Here is a 22513-nt window from a genome sequence, read left to right as displayed (position 1 = left end):
GAGAACCGCCATATGGTCCAACATTTACACTTCTGGGGAGATGTCCAAAGGAAACAAAATTTGTTGTTGAAGAGATAGCTTTAACACCCTAATTTAGTATGTTTTAAATTAAGAAGAATAAGAGGTAATATCACTTAAACAATAATTATTATTAGTTCATTATAAATATCTTTTAAAGTATTTTTTATAATTTTTTTCTTTTCCTTTAAAAAATTGAGGTCTTATCCTTTATAAAATTTATAAAGTGTTTTTTCATTTTTTATGTCATAGAGTTATTTAAAATTCTTTGTAAATAATACCTTTAATTGGTTAGTATCTGGAGTTTTAAATAGAATTTACAACTATTTCACAGACCAGATCTCATTTAGTTTTCTGTTTGCACAGTCACCTCCCAAAAGCTGCTCGTCTGTGTCAAAGCAGGAGTCCAGCAAAGGAAGTCATAGGATTGGCGGACAACGTTATCCCCCTGTCAGATCCCATCAGCCCAGTTACAGTTGGTCAGATGAGTCATTATCTATGACACAGTCAGGTAAGACTGATAAAGAAGAGTTTTTTACTTTGTACCATACTTGAATTTCCTTAATAAGCTTTGTCTAACTATATGTTGGTATGATGTTATCCTTTGTTGCATTTACTAGTAAGCCTTTTTTTTCTTGCCAGAATTAAATTTCATATATAAATTTCATTGATCATTAATTATATCCCCAATTACACTAAATATGGCAAACTTAGATTCTCTGGTGTTAATGCGTGTCATTTATTCATCTGGCATTTGTAGTATTTTTTCTGTCAGGCATGCTTATGTGTCCCTATTGTGCTTTGTGTTTCCGCTTGTTAAACCAGGTGGCACATCAGTTGTAGCCAAATGTTATCCAGCAGGTCTCCCCTCCTAGAATACAGACTCCTGGAAAGGAGAGTATGTTTTGTTAACGGTTATAGCACCAGAATCTAGCAGGTCCTTTGCATTGCATATGGTAGGTATTTATTAAACGTTTCTTGAATGAATTAATGATGACTATGAGGAGAGGTGGGAGGTGATGAATGAAACAGGATAGCAAATCACTAATACATTTTTTTTTCAGAAGCTCAAATTTCTTTTTAAATGTTAGGTTGACTTTGCCTTTTTTTTTTTAGATTTATTTTTCACTGACCATTTACTTAATATTATTTTGTATTAGTTTCTAAACTGGCTTTGTTTAAATGGAATATTACATTGTTGCTTTTCAATAGTAGTTATTGAGTTAACTTTATTTTTAAGTTAAAATTAAATAAAAGATTTATATCTCTTTCAGAAACTACATCTGACCAGAGTGACATTGAAGGTAGGATCAGAGCTCTAAAGGATGAGCTGCGGAAAAGAAAATCAGTTGTGGACCAGTTGAAGAAGGAACAGAAAAAAAGGCAGAAGGAAAGACTGAAAGCCCAGGAAGCCAGCCTGATCAAACAGTTAGAGGTTAGACCTGGGGGAAGGCGCTTATCATGTCAGGGCTAATGCAGAGGTGGTGCCGCAGATGTTTTTAATATACGAATAAAGGAATGAATTAGGATTTTTCAGTATTACTTTGATGCCACATTTTATTTTAACTCTTAAAATAAAAATCTGAGGCTATCTAAACAAACTCTTGCTTATAACACTAAATTAAATGTTATTTATTTAATAGTAAACATTATAATAGTATTAAAATAAATACTAAAATGAATTAAAGTATTATAATAAGGTGTTTTTTTTTCTGAATAAGAAAGATTATACCCATGAAAGAAAGATTACTATCCATGCTTTTTTAAGCAAAGAACCATTAGGTAAATAATTCTAGCTACTGGAATTATTACTGCCCTTTTTCATTGATTTTTATTTTTATTTTTATTTTTTTATTTTTTTTTTAGAAAGAGCTGAAAGGAAGGAGGGTCTTGGGGGAGGAGGGAAAGAGAGAGACATTAACGTGGGAGATACATCTATAGGCTGCCTCCTGCACATGCCCTGACCATTGGGGGCGGGAATCCTGCAACCCAGGTACTTGCCCTTGACTGGGAATTGATTCTTCAACACACTTGTCCAGGCCAACACTCTAACCACTGAGCAAACTGGCCAGGCTGTTACTGCTTAAAAAAGTTTTTTTTTTATTGTTAGAAGAATGATGTTTCATGCCACACAATTTATTAGTATGGCTCTTTGTACTATATGGATGGTTCTGAAATAACTCTTAAACTTGACTTTTCTCCCAAAAGCTATCAGCCTTCCTTGATTCTGTGGGCTGGAAACCTGATTTTGATAGCTTCCTCTTTCTGTTTTCTCCTATCCATTCAGTCACCAGGTGCCATTGATTTCTTTTTATAAAGCTTCTTGCTTGTCCTTTCCTATTTCTACTGCCATCAAACTATTTGGCAGTATTTGACCTCTGATCTCTACTGTCTGTTTAGCCTCTTCAATGTCCCTGCCTCTGGTTGCTTTCCTAGTGCTTGCATACATTCTGCCAGCCTACTGTTCATTATAGAATTGGTTGGAACTTCTCTCATCACAAGAATCCCTTCTCATGGCATCACCAGAGAAGGTCATTCAGCTTCTACCCAAACACTTCAAATAAAGGGAAATTTCAAATTATCAAGGCAGTTGGTTTCATTGCTTGATTCTAGGTGCTCTAAGTATTAGAAAGCTTTGTTAGGTTTAGCCAAAATTTCTGTCCTTTTAATTGTCCTTTTGGTAACACCAAACATGTATTTGCTGTACAGTTTTAAATTAAATTTATCAAATATTCAAGTCCTCGTTTATGTGCCCAGAAGTCAGCTAATTATATGTATTTTTCCTTTATTCTCAAAGAAATGTAAGTGGGTATATTACTATCGCTGTTTTACATATGGGGAAACTGAGTTTCAGTGAGGTTAATGATATCCAGGGACACATAGTTTAAATGTGGTAAAGCTAGGGTTTTAATCTAGCTCTAATTCTAAATCCTATGTCCTTACTGTTTTTTACCACACTGTCTTCCACCTGGAAAATGGCCTGCTAGCACACCTTCAAAAATAGACAGTGACACAGTGACACAGTGACACTGGGGACTGGGGCTGAAACTCACAGATGTTTAGAATTAAGAAAAAGTGGTTAAGATACTGTGGTCATACTTGGAAGTTCATGTTGGAAAGTAGTGAGAAGTCAAATTTAAATATAAAGAATCATGTTGAGGACCTTAGAAATTAGACTGATGAGTTTGGACTTCATCCTGTGGGTCAGTAGTCTTCAACCTGACTACACATTGGAATTAACTGAGGAGCTTTTTGAAAAATACAAATATCCAGTCTCACTCTTAGAGATTTTGATTTAATTGGCCTAGGGTGGGCCCCAGGATTTAAAAGCATAACTATAGGTAACAAGCCATTGAAAGCTAAAGGAAATTTATTATATTAGACTGAATAGCGTTACTCAAAAATGTTCATTTATGGATATGTTAGGCAGAAAGATCTCTAGAGAAGTGCATAAGGATCTATTTTAGTCAGCATTTTATTAAATGGTTTGAATAAAGACCAAAGAAAGTTCTGCATTTAGGTTTTCAAAGTTTAATATATGATGTAGAAATATATAATCATAGTGATTCACATTTTGAAAAGAGTCTTTTGGATTTTATTTGATCACAGATTTACTAAGTATATAAGTATCACTTTCAGATCTAAGATATCCTCATCCTAGTATATACCTAGTATATAACTAGATAATCTAGCTGTAGTATATGTCTAATATCAGAAGTTACTTTATTAAAACATTAAGACTTCAAAGCAAGGCAATATGGATAGTAGGAGTTGTAAAACTAGGGCTTTTAGCTTAGAAAACTAAGGATAAACTAATATATGGAGAGCTTGCCTTAGATTTCATACAAATTAGAATTATAAATGAAGAAAGTTTTATTTACAAAATGGCTAATAACTAGGAAACATTCTCTGTGATTCTGAGCTCTTCTACTCCCAACTACACCTTTCTCTTTAGGATGTATATTTCTTGTAAGTGCTACCCCTTAAAAAGCATACTGCCATCGAAACTCAGCATATTGGCTAACTTCTTTAAAAGGCCATCCTTTAAAGAATAATTTTATCAGCTGAAGACATTTTTTAATGTGTCAGGGCCTGAATTATTGCTTTATAAGTATTAAGATACTGCAGATTGAGACTTTATCATTTTCTAATTGATATTAGGATTACAATTCTACAACTTCCTTTTATACATAGACTATTTCAAGAAGGTTATACAAATACTCTTGATAGAGATCTCAGGAACGATACTGATGCTGGGAAAAAGATTTTTACATTTTGCTGTTTTATATTTACATTTTGCTGTTTTATATTTTATAAAATACACTATTTTATAATTTAAAATAGTTTTTAAAATTCTATATAGTGATGCTTCTGATTTTCCTAAATTTAGTCATATGATGAATTCATTAAGAAAACTGAAGCGGAGCTTAACCGAGATTTGGAAACATCACCAACAGCCAAGCCTCAGATTAAAACGCTCTCCTCAGCTTCTGAAAAACCCAAGATCAAGCCCCTTCCACTACACAGGTAGAAATTTTTGATAACTTCTCTATATTCTGCCTTGTTTGAGAAAAGGATAAGGAAAGACTTTTAGTAGAAGCTATCTTAAATAACTGTGAAATTGTAATAGTAAAAATACTGGTTTATATTTTTAGTTTCACTAAAGTAATTATTATATATGATATAATTAAAAATCAAATTTATAATAAGTACAGACTTTAAAATATATTTTGAATCCTGAAATCTGATAGGTATAATGAAAATAGTATTCTCTAATATTGCTAATCTTAGCACTGTAAGTTTGTATAGACCTTTTGAAAAACAATTTGCCAATGTTTCAAAAGTAAAAAAAAAATTTTTTGTAACTTTTAAAAAAAATACATTTTTTTTTTATTGATTTCAGAGAGGAAGGGAGAGGGAGAGAGAGATAGAAACATCAATAATGAGAGAGATTCATTGATCGGCGGCCTCCTGCACACCCCTTCCTACGGATTAAGCCGGCAACCAGGGCATGTGCCCTTGACCAGAATTGAATCTGTGACCCTTCAGTCTGCAAGTTAATGCTCTATCCACTGAGCTGGGTAGGGCAAAAATTTGTAACTTTTGACTCAATAATCCCACTTTGGGAAATCTAGCTTGAGAAAATACAAGCTACCAGAAATCTCTGTTTGAAAGAATATTGTTTATCACAATATCCTTTATATTAATAAAACAATAATGTAATCTTTATGTCCAAAAATGAGTGAATTGCCCAATAAATTATGGTTCTTTTCAGGACAGAATACTATGCAACCAGTAAATGCATATACAGAAGACACTGAGTAGCAACATAAGAATGCATAATAAAAAAAAAAAAAAAAAATGCATAATCCTATATAATAAAAGCCTAATATGCAAATCAACTGACTAGTGGAATGACAGGGGGCAGGGTCAGTGCGCTCCCACAGAAGGAGCACCGCTCAGCCGCAAGCCGGGCTGTTGACTGGCGAGCACAGCAGCGGTGGTGGCAGCACTAAGCCATCAGTCAGACATCTCCTAAGGGCTCCAGACTACGAGAGGGTGCAGGCTGCAGGCCGGGCTGAGGGACCCCCCTCCAGTGCACGAATTTTTATGCACCAGGCCTCTAGTATGGCATATAAAAAAGTGAGGTAATGTTCAAACTAAATTTTGAACATTGAGCAGGGCTTAGGCAGTCAATGGGACTGGAAAATTGACATTTCAGAGAGAAGAATATTCATGAATGACCAAAAGCATATAGTAGAAGCTGAACATAACATTTTGATGGAGTGAGAAGCAACCAGAAAAACAAAGAAAAATTGTGATAACTTTACATATATTCATTTTTAGTAGTTTCTCTTTTACTTTTTAGATGTAAAGCCTTTAAAGGTTTAAATATATATATTTGGGAAATTTTTTTCTTTGTTACTAAAGTAATATAGACTCATTACAATTAAATTAACATTACCTGAGTTTGAATCTTGGCTCCAATACCAGCTAGCTATTCAGCTTTGGTCAAGTTATTTAATATCTCTGTGCTTTAGTTTTTGTTTTTGCTTTTTAAATTAAAAAAAATATTTTTTAAATTAATTTTTAGAGAGAGAGAGAGAGAAACATCGATATGAGAAACATTGATCAGTTACCTTCCAAATGTGTCTCCATGGGATTGAATTGCACCTGGGTATGTGCCCTGACTGGAAATTGAACCTGCCACCTTTTGGTGTGCACAATGATGCTCCAACCAAATGAGCCACACTGTTGTGCTTCATTTAGTAGAGATTTATATTCCTGTAATAACACCTTACTAATGAACATGTTAATGAGGGTTAAAATACTTAACCTAGAATAGGGCCTAGCACATAATTTAGCACTATGTATTAGTTATTATTAAGATTATTAGAATATTCAGGAAAGCAATAAATTTTTTAAAAATCATAGCCATACCTAGCTCTCTCCAAAAATTAAATGTCAACAATTAGATATATTTCTTTTTTACATTTTTTGTGCTTAGATCTTTGTGTATTTTTGTTACTTTTTTATTATAAACTATAAATTTTATTTTAATTTCTACATAATATACTATTGAATGGTTTTAGAGTTTTATTAATCAAGCTACTGAAGGATTTTTATCAGAGATTGATACAAACATATTTGTGTGTGGAGAGATCTTTCTGACTACAATATGAAGGAAAGATAGAAAGGATAAGCCTAGAAGTAGGGAGAAAGTAGTCTAAGCCAGGCCTCAAATAATCAGCAGTAATAAGAATAAAGAATAGGAGATAGATTTCAGGAGTATTTAAGAAGAAGTCTTGAATGATAGGGAAGCAGGGGAAATCTAGGATGATTCCCAGGTTTCTTTTAAGTAGTTGGTTCCGTCAAAGTTTCATTAACCTAAAAGCTATAATCCTCAGGTATCGTTTTGTGAGAAGTTCATGATTTTGGTTTTAAAATGTTGATTTTTGAGGTGCCTGTAGTTCAGCTAAGTGGAATTATCCAGGAAAGATGTCAGGGTTAGATTTATGGGGATGAGATGGTGGCTGAAGCCATAAAATATAGCAACATAACCCAAAGAAGGTATGCATTCAGAGAGATAAAAGGGAGTCAAGTACTAACTATAATAAAATAGTAACATTTAAGAACATTATAAAAAGGCAGGATTAGATGCCAAAAGAGAGACGATAGCATGAGGTGGAGGAATGAAAAATAAAGGGGGATTTTTTTTTTAATTTTTTTTTTTAAGGCTTGGGGCATACTTATAAGTTGAGGGGGGAAATTTCCAGAATGAAGAACTAAAGACTGTAGAAAAGAGAATGGATAATTGAGGAGTATCATCAATGAGGCTGTGGAAATGTGTATGATTTGGGACAGAATGGAATTTGAACAATTAGCTTTGAACAAATTCGAGAGACACATCTTTTTCTTTCCTGCAGAGAGGAGGAAAGGCAGTTGGAATGGCTGTGATTATAGATAAATTTGTAGGTTAAAGGCTGAAGACAAAAAAGTTCATGCTGATGGCCTGTTTTTTCATTAAAAGAGGCAAGATCATCTACTGAGAATGATGTGGGTCAGGCATAGGCTTGATGAAAGTGGCAAAGGTTGGAAATACCCCTGAGGATAAAAAGAAGTGGTTTTCTAAGAATTGACTGCTCTATTATTAGTTATTATAGTATCAGCCTTACATTTATTACTGTTCATTAATTTCTACTTCAGATCTGAAACAGCAAAGAATTGGAAATCACTAACGGACTCAGAACGTTCCAGAGGATCCCTAGAGTCTATTGCTGAACATGTTGGTATGTAACTAGAAAAAAAAGACACTATATCTACATAGACTGAGGATTTACGCTAATGCCTACACAATTTTCCCTTTAGCTTTTTGATTAAGAAATGAATTTCTTAAAGATAATAGATTATTTAATATTTTAAGTTACTTTTATACTTTTATACTTTTCTTAATTATGCATTAGTTATATGAATCCATCTTTATTGTTCCAAATTTATTATTAAAAACTGAGGCATAGAGACATTAATCTAAAATGGCTGAGTGTATCATCAGCATCTCTAAATTCTTCCTTAGTCAAATTCTGTTTCTGATTATGTATATTTTCAACTTATACTATTTCTCAGGGTAAATGATTATATATAGTATATTTTTTCTGTTTAATACAAAGAAAGATAAGAGTTACTAAAAATAAAGTGTTAGTCAATGAGGAAATAAAACAGAGGCATAAAAACCCTACCTTGTAACAATGGTGAAATAGCAATTTGAATTCAAATTTAATTCTTGATTTGTTAGCACATCTGATCTTATTCTTATTTTGCTATTTAAGCTCTTAAAGTGTTATATTTGTAGAAATACTTTATCTTTTTTCTTTCCACTTTTTATATTCAAAAGCTTAATTAAAATCCTCAGAAAAATTCATTCTTTCAGAAATATATATAAAAATATATGAATGAAGGAGAGACAAATATAGTATATAACATGTAATATTTGTCACAAAATTCTGTTTTTGCATTATTTGAGAATGATCATGTAAAACAATGCCTCCATAAACTTAGATCCATTTTTCACTTTATAAGTTAGAATAGCAAGAAATTATTCCAACTTTAAATTTTCAGTCATTTTAATATCTTTTTTTGGTACAGTATATTCTCTTAAAGGAAAAACTTACCTTATATTGTAACAAAAAGAGGTCAGATTTATTGACCAAAGTGTTTATTAACTAAGATTTGGCTTTTATTTAAACATTGGTTCTAGAAATTGAGAAATTGTGATTAAATAATTTATGTGATTTTTTTTCTCCTTTAAGATGCTGCATTGGCAGGTTCTGAGAGATCAGTATCAGAAAGGTCTTTATCTGCTTATTCAAGGAGAATGATTGAATTGGACAGTCGAATAGAAGAACATTTTCAGACTTCGTCACCAATTCTTAGATCATCAAGGAAAATCAGAGCAGAATCTGGAGATTCTCTAGAAAATATACCTTCATTACCTCCTCCCAAAGAATTAAATGCCCCTAATAGAATTTTGGATGTGTCAGGTGCCACAGTTGAAGAAGCAGCTAATCAAAAATCAGAAATACAAGAAGTAAAATACACAGAGTTAGAGGAGAGTACGGTTGAAGAAGCCTATTTTAAACAATCTGGGAAGTCTGATGTCTTATTGAAACTAGACCTGGAACAAGGAGATTCATCTGGAATTCTTTCAAGGAAAAATCTTTCTTTAGATGCTATAAATATTCAGAAAGACTTAGTTAGCTTAGCCATTGAAGACCTTGACAAAAAAGAATTGAAAGAGAGACAATCAGATCAAGATATGGATCATAGTCAGAACATCCAATCAGAAAGAGGCATTCATCAACAAAAGAACATAAAGGAAAGAGACTTGTCTTTGTCAGAACATCTTCTTGCTCCTAAAGAAATATCATACTCTGAAGATTTTGAAGTGTCGTCTTTCAAGAAAGACATGTCAGCTGAATTGTGTAAAGGTAACTTTGAGGTATCATCATTGTTGTCACGCAGGAAAGACTCTCAGTCTTACAAAGATAGGTTACAGTCAACAAGAAGCTCTAAAAGTGAAGCCAACAACTTTAGTACTGATGGTGAAATCAGTGAGTGCCTCAGTGAGAAAAGCCTTTCTATTCATAGCAATATCCACTCTGAAAGGCTGTTAGAACTCAAGTCTCCTACTGAGCTCATGAAAAGTAAGGAGCGCAGTGATGTGGAGCATGAACAGGGGGTTACTGAATGCTCTTCTTTGACCTCAGTTCCTGTTGCAGATGAGTTACTTGATTTCCACATTGGTGATAGGGTATTGATTGGCAATGTTCAGCCAGGAACTCTTCAATTCAAAGGTGTGACTAGTTTTGCTAAAGGATTTTGGGCTGGAGTGGAGTTGGATAAACCTGAAGGAAATAATAATGGAACATATGATGGCATTGTGTATTTTGTGTGCAAAGAGAAGCATGGTATTTTTGCTCCTCCACAAAAAATATCTCACCTTCCAGAAAACTTTGAAGACTATGTAGACATAAATGAAGATGAAGACTGTTACTCAGATGAACAATATCACTACAATAACCAAGAACAAAAAGATACAGAGGGTCCCATATTTGATAGAGAAAAGGTTGCCGTTGAACATTTGTATGAGAAATCTTTACCTGGTTTGCACGATATTGAAGCATCAGTTGATAGAAGCCTTAAAATAGAAACGGACCATTCACAGGACATTTCTGAGGTCCTTGAAGCCCATGCTCACCAGCAATCTCCAGTGAATTCACTGGTTTCTTCAAAGGAAAACAAAGACCTTGTTTCTGGTGCCACAGAAGATGTTTCCATTGCTGTAGAAGATGATACTTTAGACAATACCTTTTCTGAAGAATTAAAGAAGCAAGAGCAGATTACAGAAAAGGATGAGAACCTGAATTCCGAGTTTTCAGAAAAACCTTCTACCCCACTTCTGGATCTGTTAACAAGAGAAAAGAACCAGTTAGAAGCCCAGCTGAGGTCATCAGTAAGTGAAGAAAAAAAGTCAAAGCAACAACTAGAAACAGTCAGCTTACTAACAGACAGTTTACTAAAAGTCTTTGTGACAGACACAGTCAGTCAACTACAACAAATTAAAAAAGCTAGAAATGAGAAAATCCAGCTTAGCAATCAGGAGTTTCTGGATGATCAAAAGAAAGTACCACCCCAAGGCCTATCTCCAAATCTTGAGGAACAATCACCAAGTGTCCCAGGTGACTTCTTAAGGTCTGAATTGGATGATGAAAAAGAAGAGATTTCTTCTCCAGATATGTGTCCCAGACCTGTAAGTATTTTGCCTAGAAGAAATGTCGATTAACCTCACTTTTGTCATGCCTTTTAATTCAGATTTTATGCGTGAAGATCAGTGTACTGATTTTTAAAGGCCTTTAACTGTTTTTCTGTCTGAAGTATAATTGTCCTCTGTTATGTCATGAGTGGTCACTATAGGGTTGTCACAAACACTGGCAGGTTTATGTTGGATTGACAGCCCTTAAATACTGCCCACAGATTACATAGATTCCCTTTCAGATTTATTGAACAGATTTCCCATGGAGCTTTACAGTGGTTCTCAACCCAGTTCTTTTTTGCCTATGAATTTGTTTGTCCTCGTATCTACTCAGTCATAGTTGTTCTGCAAAAATGACCAGTTATGATATTGATTCTGGTAAGACTAAATTATATCTATTATAACATCTACTCAGACCATCAACTTGTTTAGGTTGTTCATGGACAGTTGGACAAAAGTAATGATTTTGAGTAACATGAGCCAGATAATCACTAAGGTGAGAAATTTCATATCCCATTTCTAAATCCCAGAGACGAGACAGTTCTACAGAAACAGAATAATAATGATACAAAAAGAAAACAAAAACATCAACAAAAATTTTGTAAAAATTCAGCTTATGTAACAGAATTATGGGACACAGGGTAGTTTTTTTTCTTAAATTAGTAACCACCATATAGTTTTTGTTTTGCTTATTTACTAGAGATATAGTAAATATACAAATAATATATTTGCTTTGTCTTAAAAAAAAACACAAACATAATTGATCTGAGGTCACTAAAAGATGTTGTATTTGAATGTGCCATTTCTGCAGGAGAGTCCAGTATTTGGTGCTAGTGGGCAGGAAGAGCTTGCTAAGAGACTTGCTGAACTTGAGATCAGCCGTGAGTTCCTGAGCGTGTTAGGAGATGATCAAGACTGGTTTGATGAAGATTTTGGTTTGAGCTCTTCTCACAAGATCCAAAAAAACAAGGCAGAAGAAGCAATTGTACCTCTAATAGCAGAAGCTAAAAGACCTCCCCAGAAGCCATGTGAAACACTCTTGGCAGTCCCACACACTGCGGAGGAAGTAGAGGTTCTTGTGCACAGCGCCGCAGAAGAACTTTGGAAATGGAAAGAATTAGGTCATGATCTTCACAGCATCAGTATTCCTGCAAAGCTGCTTGGCTGTGCCAGTAAGGGGCTCGATTTAGAAAGCACTAGTAAAAGGGTCTACAAACAGGTATGTAACTTGGAAGGATAATTCTAACTTTAATCTCTCTTTTGTCTGAAATTTGGGTTCTTAGCCATTTTATTTTATTTTTTTCTCTATTAAGGCGGTTTTTGATTTAACAAAAGAGATTTTTGAGGAAATATTTGCTGAGGATCCCAACTTGAATCAACCTGTCTGGATGAAGCCATGTAGAGTCAACTCTAATTATTTCCGACGAGTGAAAAATCCAAATAACCTTGGTGAAATTAAGGTAAACTGCAAATTATAGAGTATCTCCTTTTTGAATGCTTATTTATACATGCTGTCCTCAGAGCCTGTTCCATACTGGGCATTCAATAAATACTTGATTCATTGAAAACATGAACAGTGGAAGGGAGGGGACAAGAGGGAATCCTGAATCCTCAAGATTTGCAAAACAAAACATAACTTTTAATTTTTATCGTCACTGGAGGTTGTTTTTCCATTGATTTTTAGAAAGAGTGGAAAGGGGCAATAAAGACAGAGAGAAACATCATTGTGAGATAGACACATTGATTGGTTGCTTCCTGCACCCACCCAACCAGGGCTGGGGATCAAGCCTGCAATCGCGGTACATGCCCTTGACCAGAATCAAACCTGGGACCCTTCAGTCTGAGGGCTGATGCTCTAGCCACTGAGGATCTGGCCAGGGCAACAAAACATAACTTTTAGAAGTCATTTCATATAATATATATATATATATATATATAATGTCTAAGAAAAAATTGGGAAATTTTCAGAGAGATAAATTATTGCATCTCATAGGTATTTTTGATGAGTTTTTGATAATTTAAAGGTAAGTATAATATTCTAGAAGTACACCATGTATCAAACATGTCCACCCTAGACACATATTTGATTCCCATTTTGGAGGTTTCAAATTGGTAATGTGGTTTTGAAATATGTGGGATAGTAATATGATGTATAAAAAATACTTTGTTATCTAAGAAGCCCCTGAAAAGATGAAGTGACCTGAAGCTACAAGTTCTTCCATCAAACCAACTTTTAAGTTACATTGGTGGAAATTCTCTGATTATTTAAATGTTTCTTTAATTCAGCAAAGGTTATATTTTCAGTGCAGTGCCTCTATTATTTTAATGTGCATACAAACCATCTGGGCATTTTGTTAAGATGGGGATTCCTACTCAGTAGGTGTGGAGTAGGACCTGAAGTTCTGCATTTCTATCAGGCTCTCAAGTGACACTGATGCTATTGATTCCAGAACCACTCTGAGGAGCAAAGCTCTAGAGTTGTTTTCTAAACTTAGTTGATCATAGAAAGCTTTTCTTTTTCCAGAGAACATACCTCTAGTTGCTCATCTTATTGGTGTATTTTCTTACACCATCCAGGAGTATATGTGAACTATCAAAATGCATTAATACTGTTCATATACATTATCCCGGTATATAATGTGATGGCATTGCCTAAAAAAGTCTTTTTTAATTTGAGATATAATTGATATACTAGTGTCAGCCGAAACCGGTTTGGCTCAGTGTTAGAGCGTCGGTCTGCGGACTGAAAGGTCCCAGGTTCGATTCCGGTCAAGGACATGTACCTTGGTTGCGGGCACATCCCCAGTAGGGGGTGTGCAAGAGGCAGCTGGTCGATATTTCTCTCTCATCGACGTTTCTAGCTCTCTATCTCCCTTCCTCTCTGTAAAATATCAATAAAATATATTTTTTTAAAAAATTGATATACTAGTGTCAGATATAAAACATATTTGGGTATTTGATATTTGTATTATATATATTATGAAAAGATCACCACAATAAGCCTAGTTATTATCACACATAGTTACAAATTATTTTCCTTTTGAACTTTTAAGATCTGCTCTCTTAGGAACTTTCAAATGTATCAGACAGTATTATTGACAACAGAAAGCTTTAGAAAATATTTGTACTGATAGGGATTTGTAAGATATATGCTTATATCAGGGTAGGCAGACTATGGTCCACAGGCCAAATTGAACCCACTACCTATTTTTAAAAATAAAGTTTTATTGGATCATAGCCACATCCATTTGTTTATATATTGTCTATAGAGCTACTTTCCTGCTAAAATATTTATAATCTGGCCCTTTATAGAAAAAGTTTTCTAGCCTCTGTTTAGATTAAGGTAAGTAGCAAAAAAAGGAAAAAAAAGTTTTTGAAGATTAATTTGATTAATTAAAGAAAAGAAACTTTTAAAATGACTTTCAACTTTGAGGACTATCAGAACCACCTGGGGAGCTTTCTCAAAACACTAGTGTCCTTCATTTTTTTCAGCACTTCACAGTTTACACATCCTTGAATATGTGAGTGTATGCAGGGAGTGGTGGAGTTTGAGGAGCACAATTATAGTTTTAGAATCATTTCAAATTATTCTGATTCATAAGTGTGCCATTTCCTCCATTAAGGATATTGTTTTTTAATAAGTAATAACATATAGACTTAAATATATATTTAATAGACCTTAAATATACTTAAAAAGTAATAAAAATAAAAATTATTAGTAACAGTAATTTTGTTGAAATTAAGTTGAAAATAACACATGATACATGATATATATCAGCAGAATCAGAGTGTATATATCAATATATTTCACAATGATGCTTCTCACTAATTTTAATATTGAAATAACATTTCATAAAGTTTTAAAAAGATGATAGTCCTAATGTTGCTAGCAATAAAATTATTAGGCTTCTTACACCAAATGTTGTAACATTTTTAAAATTTAACTGAATCTTGATACTTCAAAATAAACTATCCCAGCCAAAGCCCTGTACTTTGCTCACATGGCATTGCTCCCAAATTTATGTTGGATTTTTCAGGGTCAGATATATATTTTATGCCTTCTTACCTAGTTTTGCCAGCTTGAAGTCAGCTAATGGTTCTTGGGTTGTGAGCCTCTAAAGTGATTTTTCTTTGCAGATTCATCAATGGGTTTTACTTTTTTATATTGTGTAAAAACAAAATTCTTTAAGTAAATAATGTCTGAGCTTTTAAAATACTTTTCACATTGCTAAGTGGGAGAAATTTGTGTACTCTTTATTATACATGTTATATTTTTAGCATAAATCTGTTTGCTGCATTATTATAAGCATGAAATCTCAGAAACTTTGTGTTTTATTCATTCCTCTTATTTTTACAGAACTTTATAGCAACTGAAGTACTCAAGTTGTTCAGTCTTAAAAAGGAGCCAAACCACAAAACAGATTGGCAGAAAATGATGAAATTTGGAAGAAAGAAAAGAGACCGAGTGGATCATATCCTGGTCAGTATATATAACAGCTGTTTTTATTTTGACCATCTCTTCTGAAAAGGAAAGGGAATAGAATTGACCTTAAGTCTATAATAGTAACGTCGTAAAGTTTTCACCTGCTGCATTTTTGCTCCTAGGTTTTGGAAATTGCTTTCTTTTGAACTCAGTAGATGAATATTTAACTGAACAGTATTTTGTAGGTGTGGAGGACTTGAGAAATAAAAAGTTAAGAAAGCAAAGTTGAAGGAACTGAATTGAGAAGACACCAGTGTAGACTCTAAGTTGAAATCCCTGTTCTACCACTTACTTGGAGTGTAATCTCCAACAAGTCATCTAGCTAACTCCTTTGTGCCTATCTGCAAAATGGAGGTGATAAAATTATTAAGAGGATTAAATGAGCATTCATATGTCTATATTGAACAGTATAACTCAATAGATATTAGCAATAATTATTTCATCATTATTATTCAGAATTTTAGCTGGATAGGATTTATTCCATTTTGTGCTACATTTCTCTAGCATTAGAAAAACGTTTATCAAGCAAACAAAAAGCAAAGGGGAAAAAAGGTCTTTTGTCCTTTATTCCTGAGTTGAAAACCTTAGGAAACTCAGATGTTACTGGGTGCAGGTTTATCTCTAAATATTTTCATTCTGAACTTCCTATTTTATCTATATTTGCATTCATATAATTAAAAATGAGTAATACTTAAGTTGATCAGTTTTCCCCAAGTATGTACCTCTCTAGTGCTTCATTTACTAAGGTAAACATTTGTTTAGTGTTTTACAGTTCATCATCCTTTCTCATGCTTTATTTGATCTTCACAGTAATTAATTCAATGGAGGTTTTGTGTGTTTTTTGTTTGGTTTTTAAGAAAATAGTAAAGAGGAAATTGGTGGTGAGAGGGTTTTTTCTGTTGGAAAGAAATAGGCTGGTAGGAGGAATTCAAAGGAGAAAATCTGATGATGCAGAGGAGGAGGTAACTGTTGGAGTGAACGGGCAGGGGTGATGGGGTCCACACAGGGAGGGGTGGCCTCAAAAGGACAATTGCCCTTTAAAGCCCAAATGACATGGTAAATTATTATATTAAACATTTTATAATAAACATTTGCTTCTTCTAAATTGTTTATTTCTATAAGTTTCCATTTAATATTTCATGTCAAGATTAACTATGGGTAATTAAAACCACGGAAAGTAAAACTGCTATAATTAAACCAACTTTTGTATGTCCTTTATATACAGTAACTTTGAAAAATATTCCTACAGTAGGTAGAAATGCACTTGACATTCAAATCCTGCAGCAAAACTACCTAGCTAATGATTGAATCCCCTTATAATCTGATAAGTTATTGGATAGCTCCTGATTTTCTACTTATAATGTTGGTAAATTCTCATGTTAAGCCTAAATTGAACTTTACATATTTAATTCTAATTTGCTTTGAGGTTTTATATAGTAATTCTAATTCTTCCTACACACCTTTGAAACAGATGTCATGTTTTACCTGAGTCTTTTTCTCCCTGCTAAACATTGATATCTCTCCTGTTGTCTGAGAGTCTCTCAGTCCCTTCTATGCTCTATTAGTGCCCTTCTGTAAATACAGTGCTCAGACTAGACCATGTAATATTTTGTGAAGTGCTTACATTAGCACAGTCATACACCCTTCTTCTTTTTCCTATATACTATACAATCAAGTATCACATAATGATGTTTCAGTTGCCAGTGGACCAATATACTGCTGTGGTCCCTTCCTTGGCTGCCAGGTGCTGGGGGGGCCTTCCTTCATTCTGTGCCACCCCTTGGTGGTCAGCACATGTCATAGAGAGCTAGCAGACTCCAGGTTTCCTGGTCGAACTTCCGAGGGGATACTTTGCACATTAGCCTTTTATATATATATAGGCAGTCCTTGGGTTACATAGGAAATCTGTTCCAATGGTGATCCGTTCCTACAGTGCAGTGTAACTTGATTTTCGCTCTAAGTTGGAACCCACCTACATAAGCACCTGCGTCACTCACATGGATCACATGTACAGCAGTAATAAAGTGAAACAGTAAAAAAAAAAATATAAAAGAAAGATAACAATTCCTGAGCTTGTGATAAATAAATAATAAAAAACGTAAAGTACATATGTCGGAATGTTGGAACTTTTTTTTTTTTATAAATACTGTAAATAGGAGGTGGCCACGTAACCATGAAACGACGTAAGTCAAGTCCGCCGTAACCCGAGGACTGCCTGTATAGATACTTCAGAATCATATCTAATATTGTCCTTGGATATATATGCATTTTATAATTGGAAGGCTAGATAGCTAGTAATTTGCTTTCTTCTCCCTCAAGTTCTCATACACATTATCTTCTGTTAACAGACAGCATGCTTGCAATCCTTACTAAAATACTGGAATGTTGTTAAATTCCATTTTGACAGTTTTGAAACCACTTTTAGTTGGCAGTTGAGTTGAGTTTTTTGATGCTTTTTGCAACTTTGAAAGTTTATTGATAGAATCATTTAACTTACCCTTTTTCTCTGGCTTATTTCCTTGGCCTGTTTTCCCAGGGATGGGACTGCAAAGCCATCAAGTATAATACATTTCCTATCTTTTATCCTAACTTCTAACCTTTGTGTTTTCTAAATTCTAGGTGCAGGAGCTCCATGAAGAGGAGGCACAGTGGGTGAACTATGATGAAGATGAGTTGTGTGTGAAGATGCAACTAGCGGATGGGATCTTTGAGACCTTGATCAGAGATACTATTGATGTTCTGAATCAAATAAGTGAGAAACAGGGGAGAGTGCTACTTGTGTGACATCTTGCAAATAAATGGAACACTGAGTGCTAATATGAGTCCTGGGCCTTTCTGCCTCCTGATACACACCCCATCGCCATCATAGCAAGAATGCTTCTGGACCTGGTACCTGTTCTCAAAGACTACTGGTTTGGAGCCCACGGGACAATGCGGTATCTGGTATTACAGCCTCTGCCTTAGAGACTGTCCACTGGATTGGTGTTGATTTTTAGTGGGCAGGGTTGCACATCTGACATGGACACACAGTATATAATTCTACACCTCTTGTTAGCACCCCTCCTGGGTCTCAGATGAGGGCTGAAAACACCAGACTTACCTCGTAGCTTAGACTAGGGTTTCACTTTTTGAGTCTGAAGTCAGGCAGGAGAGGTATATAGATAAGTGCATCATACCATTTTGAGATGTAATGCTGGTCTGTGATAGTCTTTAAACAGTGTTAAGTCCTTAACCACTTCTAAATAGGCAAGTTTAATAGCGAGTGCCTAGTTCACATTCTGGATTTCATTTCTCTTTGAAGACCATTCTCTTCCATTTTGTAGTTGAGCACCACCATGTGGACTGTTACGTTAACAGAAACTAATAGTAGCCTTGCTTTCTGAGCACCATCGAAAGAATTGGAAATCTTTGCATTATTTTAGTTTTCTCTGTATGGGCATGAAAACAAATAATGCCCCCACTAAAGACTGGGCTCAAAGGACTGATGCTGGGCTGGCTTTTTTGCCCCTTGCCTGCCCCGTACTGTTCTTCCTCTTCCTAACCTCCGTTGCTGCTCCCAGAATTGAGGCCCTCAAGACCATCTCAGGCATCCAGGCATGGCAACAGTGGAAGTCATCCATTGGCCTTCAAACTTTCAGCCCCATCTCTCCCCAAGAAATCAGAGACGCTGTTACTTGAATGATTTAGGAAATGAGTGTGTGCACCAAAGACAAAAAAATATTGTCTGTTGTTTGTGTGATTGTTTTGTGCTATGGAACATTTTTTTAATTTATTTTAAGATAAATTATTAAGTTGAAAATGTGTGTCCCTACTCAGAAGCGAAAGATTCTTCTTATAATAGTTCCACTTCCGTCTTGAAGCTTCTCTGGTTCGTAGTCTTTGCACAGGAATCATCCAATTTTAACAAACCCACACACACATCAAAGAAGGCAGTTAATTCAGTGAAGAAAACACAGGCTTTTTCAAGATCGCCTGCAGTAGCAGGAATGAGCTAACATGATTGAAAGACATTGTAACGTTCAGTTCTGCCTCTCTTGCAGCATTGCTTCTCACAACTGTTACCTGTATCTGAAAAATTTCCTAGACTGCTACATTAGAGCATGTGCGATGCTCTCGGGACCTCGGTGCCCTGCCTTCCTGACTGATTCCTCTTCCTCAGTCCTGTCCTTCAAGTACCTAGAAGAATGTGGATAATCTTAGGCGTGAATGTAAAATGCCTTAATATTGAAGGTCCCAATTAGAAGCATGATGTAAGACATCCACTGCATTCCTATTTACAAGCATCCTGGAATGTTACAGCTTCAGAATACTTTAGAAAAACCCCAAAGATGGTGTATTCATTACGTGTGCACGTTCGTTCATTTCTGCATCTTCCCTCCAGACTTGCCTTTGCGTCTCAGATGTTTCACTATGCACACTTCCATTCCTCTTGGTTTCATCTTGTCATTATGAGAATCTCACTGAACTAACATTGGACTATTTGCATTTTGCACAATGACTGGTGTGATAGCTCTTGACAAATAAGGAAAGCACTGATTAAATGTTGTGATTGGGTCTCGGGAAACGCTCGGATTGATGTATTGCCAGCATTTCTTCTGGGCTTTTGAGGTTGAGCTGCAGTCTCACAGCCATACTGAGCAAATGGACTGAGAGAAGCGAGGGTTTCTTGGGGTGTTGCCCAGTGGTGTGGAATGTGCTTCATGTGGCCAAGGAAAAGCAAAGGCCTTTCCTGTCCGGTTTGCGTGCTTTGGAAAACAGCACAACATCTTGTCTACATCCTTCGGCCGTTTGTAAAATAACATTGTCCTTACAATACCTGGAACATTACAGCTGCTGTATTTTTTTTTTTATAAAGGAATATAAAAACAATATAATAGGACTATAGGTTGTTTTTCTACATCCTCATAATTTGGACCTAAATCAATTTTTAATAAGAAAGTTTATCTTTATTCTTTGTGACATTATGATATCAGAAAAGCAAAGAAATGCAGTAAGTCCGTGGAGTCAGCAATCTGGGCTGAGAGTCCTTGGTAAGAAAGCTGCCAAGAATGTGGTGGCAGCAGTCCCCACAGGCTCCCGCCGTCTTCACCGGCCCAGGAGCCCTGGGCTCCAGACGAGAGTGATTCCTGATCAGTCTTACTCTTGGCTATCAATGATTATCCATAGTTCGGTAGCGGGAAACAAAGGAATCTATAATTAGCAGATTTCTTATTATTTCAACCATTTGGATATAATTGGAAGCGTGATAATTGTTAGGACTGGAATGATAACTATGGATACCCAGCCACTTGTTCCATATTGGGATCTTTTTAATCAAGCTCTGCCTCTTAACCATGAACCTAAATATTCCCTCTTTGTGATCTTTGTTCCTCTCCCCACACTCCCATCCTCTTTCACTTCATAATTCCTCTTGAGAAAAAGATCTTTGCATCAGCAGTGATATCTTTTAGAATAGCACTCGGAATTTAGTAGTAAACCAACATATAGGCTTCAGATTTATTTCTGAGTCCAAAACAATTTGTGCTACCCAGGGTGCTTAGCTCTGGGTTAAACAAGTACAGGGTATAGATTCCCTCTTCAGGTCTAAACAGGAATTTTTACTCTAGGGAAAAGTGGGAAGAGCTCAAAAGTAGTTCCTAAGGAAGGTTATTTGTTTTTCTTTTATCTAAAAGGAAAGAAAAATTCCTTCTGTGACTACAGGTCTCTGAGAAATTATCTTTCAGAAGAGATTTCATTGCTCATAAGAGTGTTGTGGCCTATTGATAAAAACAATTTTGTTCACTTTCTTGTCTTGAAAAAAAGTGGCCTTAGCTTTTTGCAATACTTGAATAAAGTGTGTACTCGCACAGCATTAGAGACTCATAACTTTCTGCAAGAAGTTCAAACTTACATCTTCTCTTACTACCTTAACGATACTAGTGAGTAAAACGTTAATTCAAAGAGCAAGTGATAGAAACTACAATGATGTTTAATGCAAATTGTAGGAATTTACATGTTTACAAATAAATCATCTTAAACTGGTTGTGCAGCAATTCAATAAAATATCTTTGTATTATAAAAATGTGAAGAAAACAATGTAAACTGATGTAAAGGAGGTACTGTCATTTTAACTAACCTTTGTTTAATAGCTTTTCCTTCCGGACTTCGCAAAGCCTTCTCGGGAAACACACTGCAAAGCGTTCTCTGGGAGGCCGGCCTCCGCGTGTGTACTGTATCGTGCAGACATGAAAAACAAACCCGTTTACTGTGTATGTGTAAATAGCCTGGTCATCAGGTCGTTTTCAGCCAATAGTCACATCCAGTGCGACTTTGCACACAAGACTTAGGGTGTGGTTTGTATGTATGATCTGTAAAATAACTGGGATGAGCTCCCATGTACACCTGTGTAAATAGATTTGTTAACTGAAATGTACTTTAAGAAAAGATTAAAAAATCTGTAAATAAACTGATTTATAAATTAAGTTCCTGTCGGGTGTTCACTTTTTCATGATTTAGAGTCAAGTTTAGAAAGCTGGTCTCCCCAAAGTACACTAATTCCTGATTTCTCTTTGGTTGTAGAGCACCTGTGCTCGGGCCGTAGGATAAGGTGAGCAGTGTGTGGGAGCTACTTGCTCTGCACATGGATGCCTGGCCCCACACATGGGAGCAGGCCTATGTGCACCACTCAAGCGGCCAGCACACCTTCCCGTCTGGGCATTGTGCTGAGTGCTGGGAGCAGCAAAGATGGCAGCGTGGCCCCTGACTTCATGAGCTTAAAGTCACCGAACACAAGGCATGACAGATTGCAGTAGTGCTGCAAAGGAAGTGGACGTGGGTTTGAGAATCCAGAATGGAAGGACCCAATAGGGATGGAGTGGTCAGAGAAGAGCTCAGGGTAAATTTGAGCGACGTGTTCTGTAGCGACGAGCTGCTTTCCTGTAATTCACGGCAAATGACTTGGGTCTGGTTGGACACCCTTGCAGGAAAACACAGAAGGGCAGCCATCTGATGACTAGGTGTGGAGGCTATAATTTACTTCCAGAAATAGGAACTTGGAGAAGAGCTAGAGCTAATAGAAGAATAAAAGAATTTCAAAGATGGAGCACCCTGAAGTGTGTGGCCTTCAGGATAGTGAATCATCTCTGCTTCCACAGATCAGAAGAAACCACCACGATCTCACCTGGGTTCCTCTGGTAGCCTGCTAATGGCCATCCCTGCCACCC

At 35.6% G+C, this 22513-nt stretch overlaps 1 protein-coding gene across 4 annotated transcripts in view; it reads left to right on the top strand.

The window, feature by feature from the left end:
• CEP350 (centrosomal protein 350) overlaps positions 1 to 21772 on the top strand; it is a 102654-nt gene extending 80882 nt beyond the window's left edge. For all 4 annotated transcript variants that reach the window (XM_045583170.1, XM_045583171.1, XM_036441967.2 and 1 more), the window contains 9 exons: positions 385 to 529; positions 1293 to 1453; positions 4409 to 4545; positions 7726 to 7808; positions 8826 to 10825; positions 11640 to 12047; positions 12142 to 12288; positions 15186 to 15308; positions 17931 to 21772. In XM_045583170.1, the coding sequence (XP_045439126.1) occupies positions 385 to 529; positions 1293 to 1453; positions 4409 to 4545; positions 7726 to 7808; positions 8826 to 10825; positions 11640 to 12047; positions 12142 to 12288; positions 15186 to 15308; positions 17931 to 18095 (3369 nt within the window). In that variant the 3' untranslated portion in view covers positions 18096 to 21772. The remainder of the gene's footprint in view (positions 1 to 384; positions 530 to 1292; positions 1454 to 4408; positions 4546 to 7725; positions 7809 to 8825; positions 10826 to 11639; positions 12048 to 12141; positions 12289 to 15185; positions 15309 to 17930) is intronic.
• The last annotated feature ends 741 nt before the right edge of the window (positions 21773 to 22513 follow it).

Source organism: Pipistrellus kuhlii, unplaced genomic scaffold, assembly GCF_014108245.1.
Source record: "Pipistrellus kuhlii isolate mPipKuh1 unplaced genomic scaffold, mPipKuh1.p scaffold_m20_p_18, whole genome shotgun sequence".
In the NCBI taxonomy this organism is placed as follows: domain Eukaryota; kingdom Metazoa; phylum Chordata; class Mammalia; order Chiroptera; family Vespertilionidae; genus Pipistrellus; species Pipistrellus kuhlii.
Note: the sequence above shows the minus strand (reverse complement) of the source record. Positions and strands in the feature narration are given on the sequence as shown.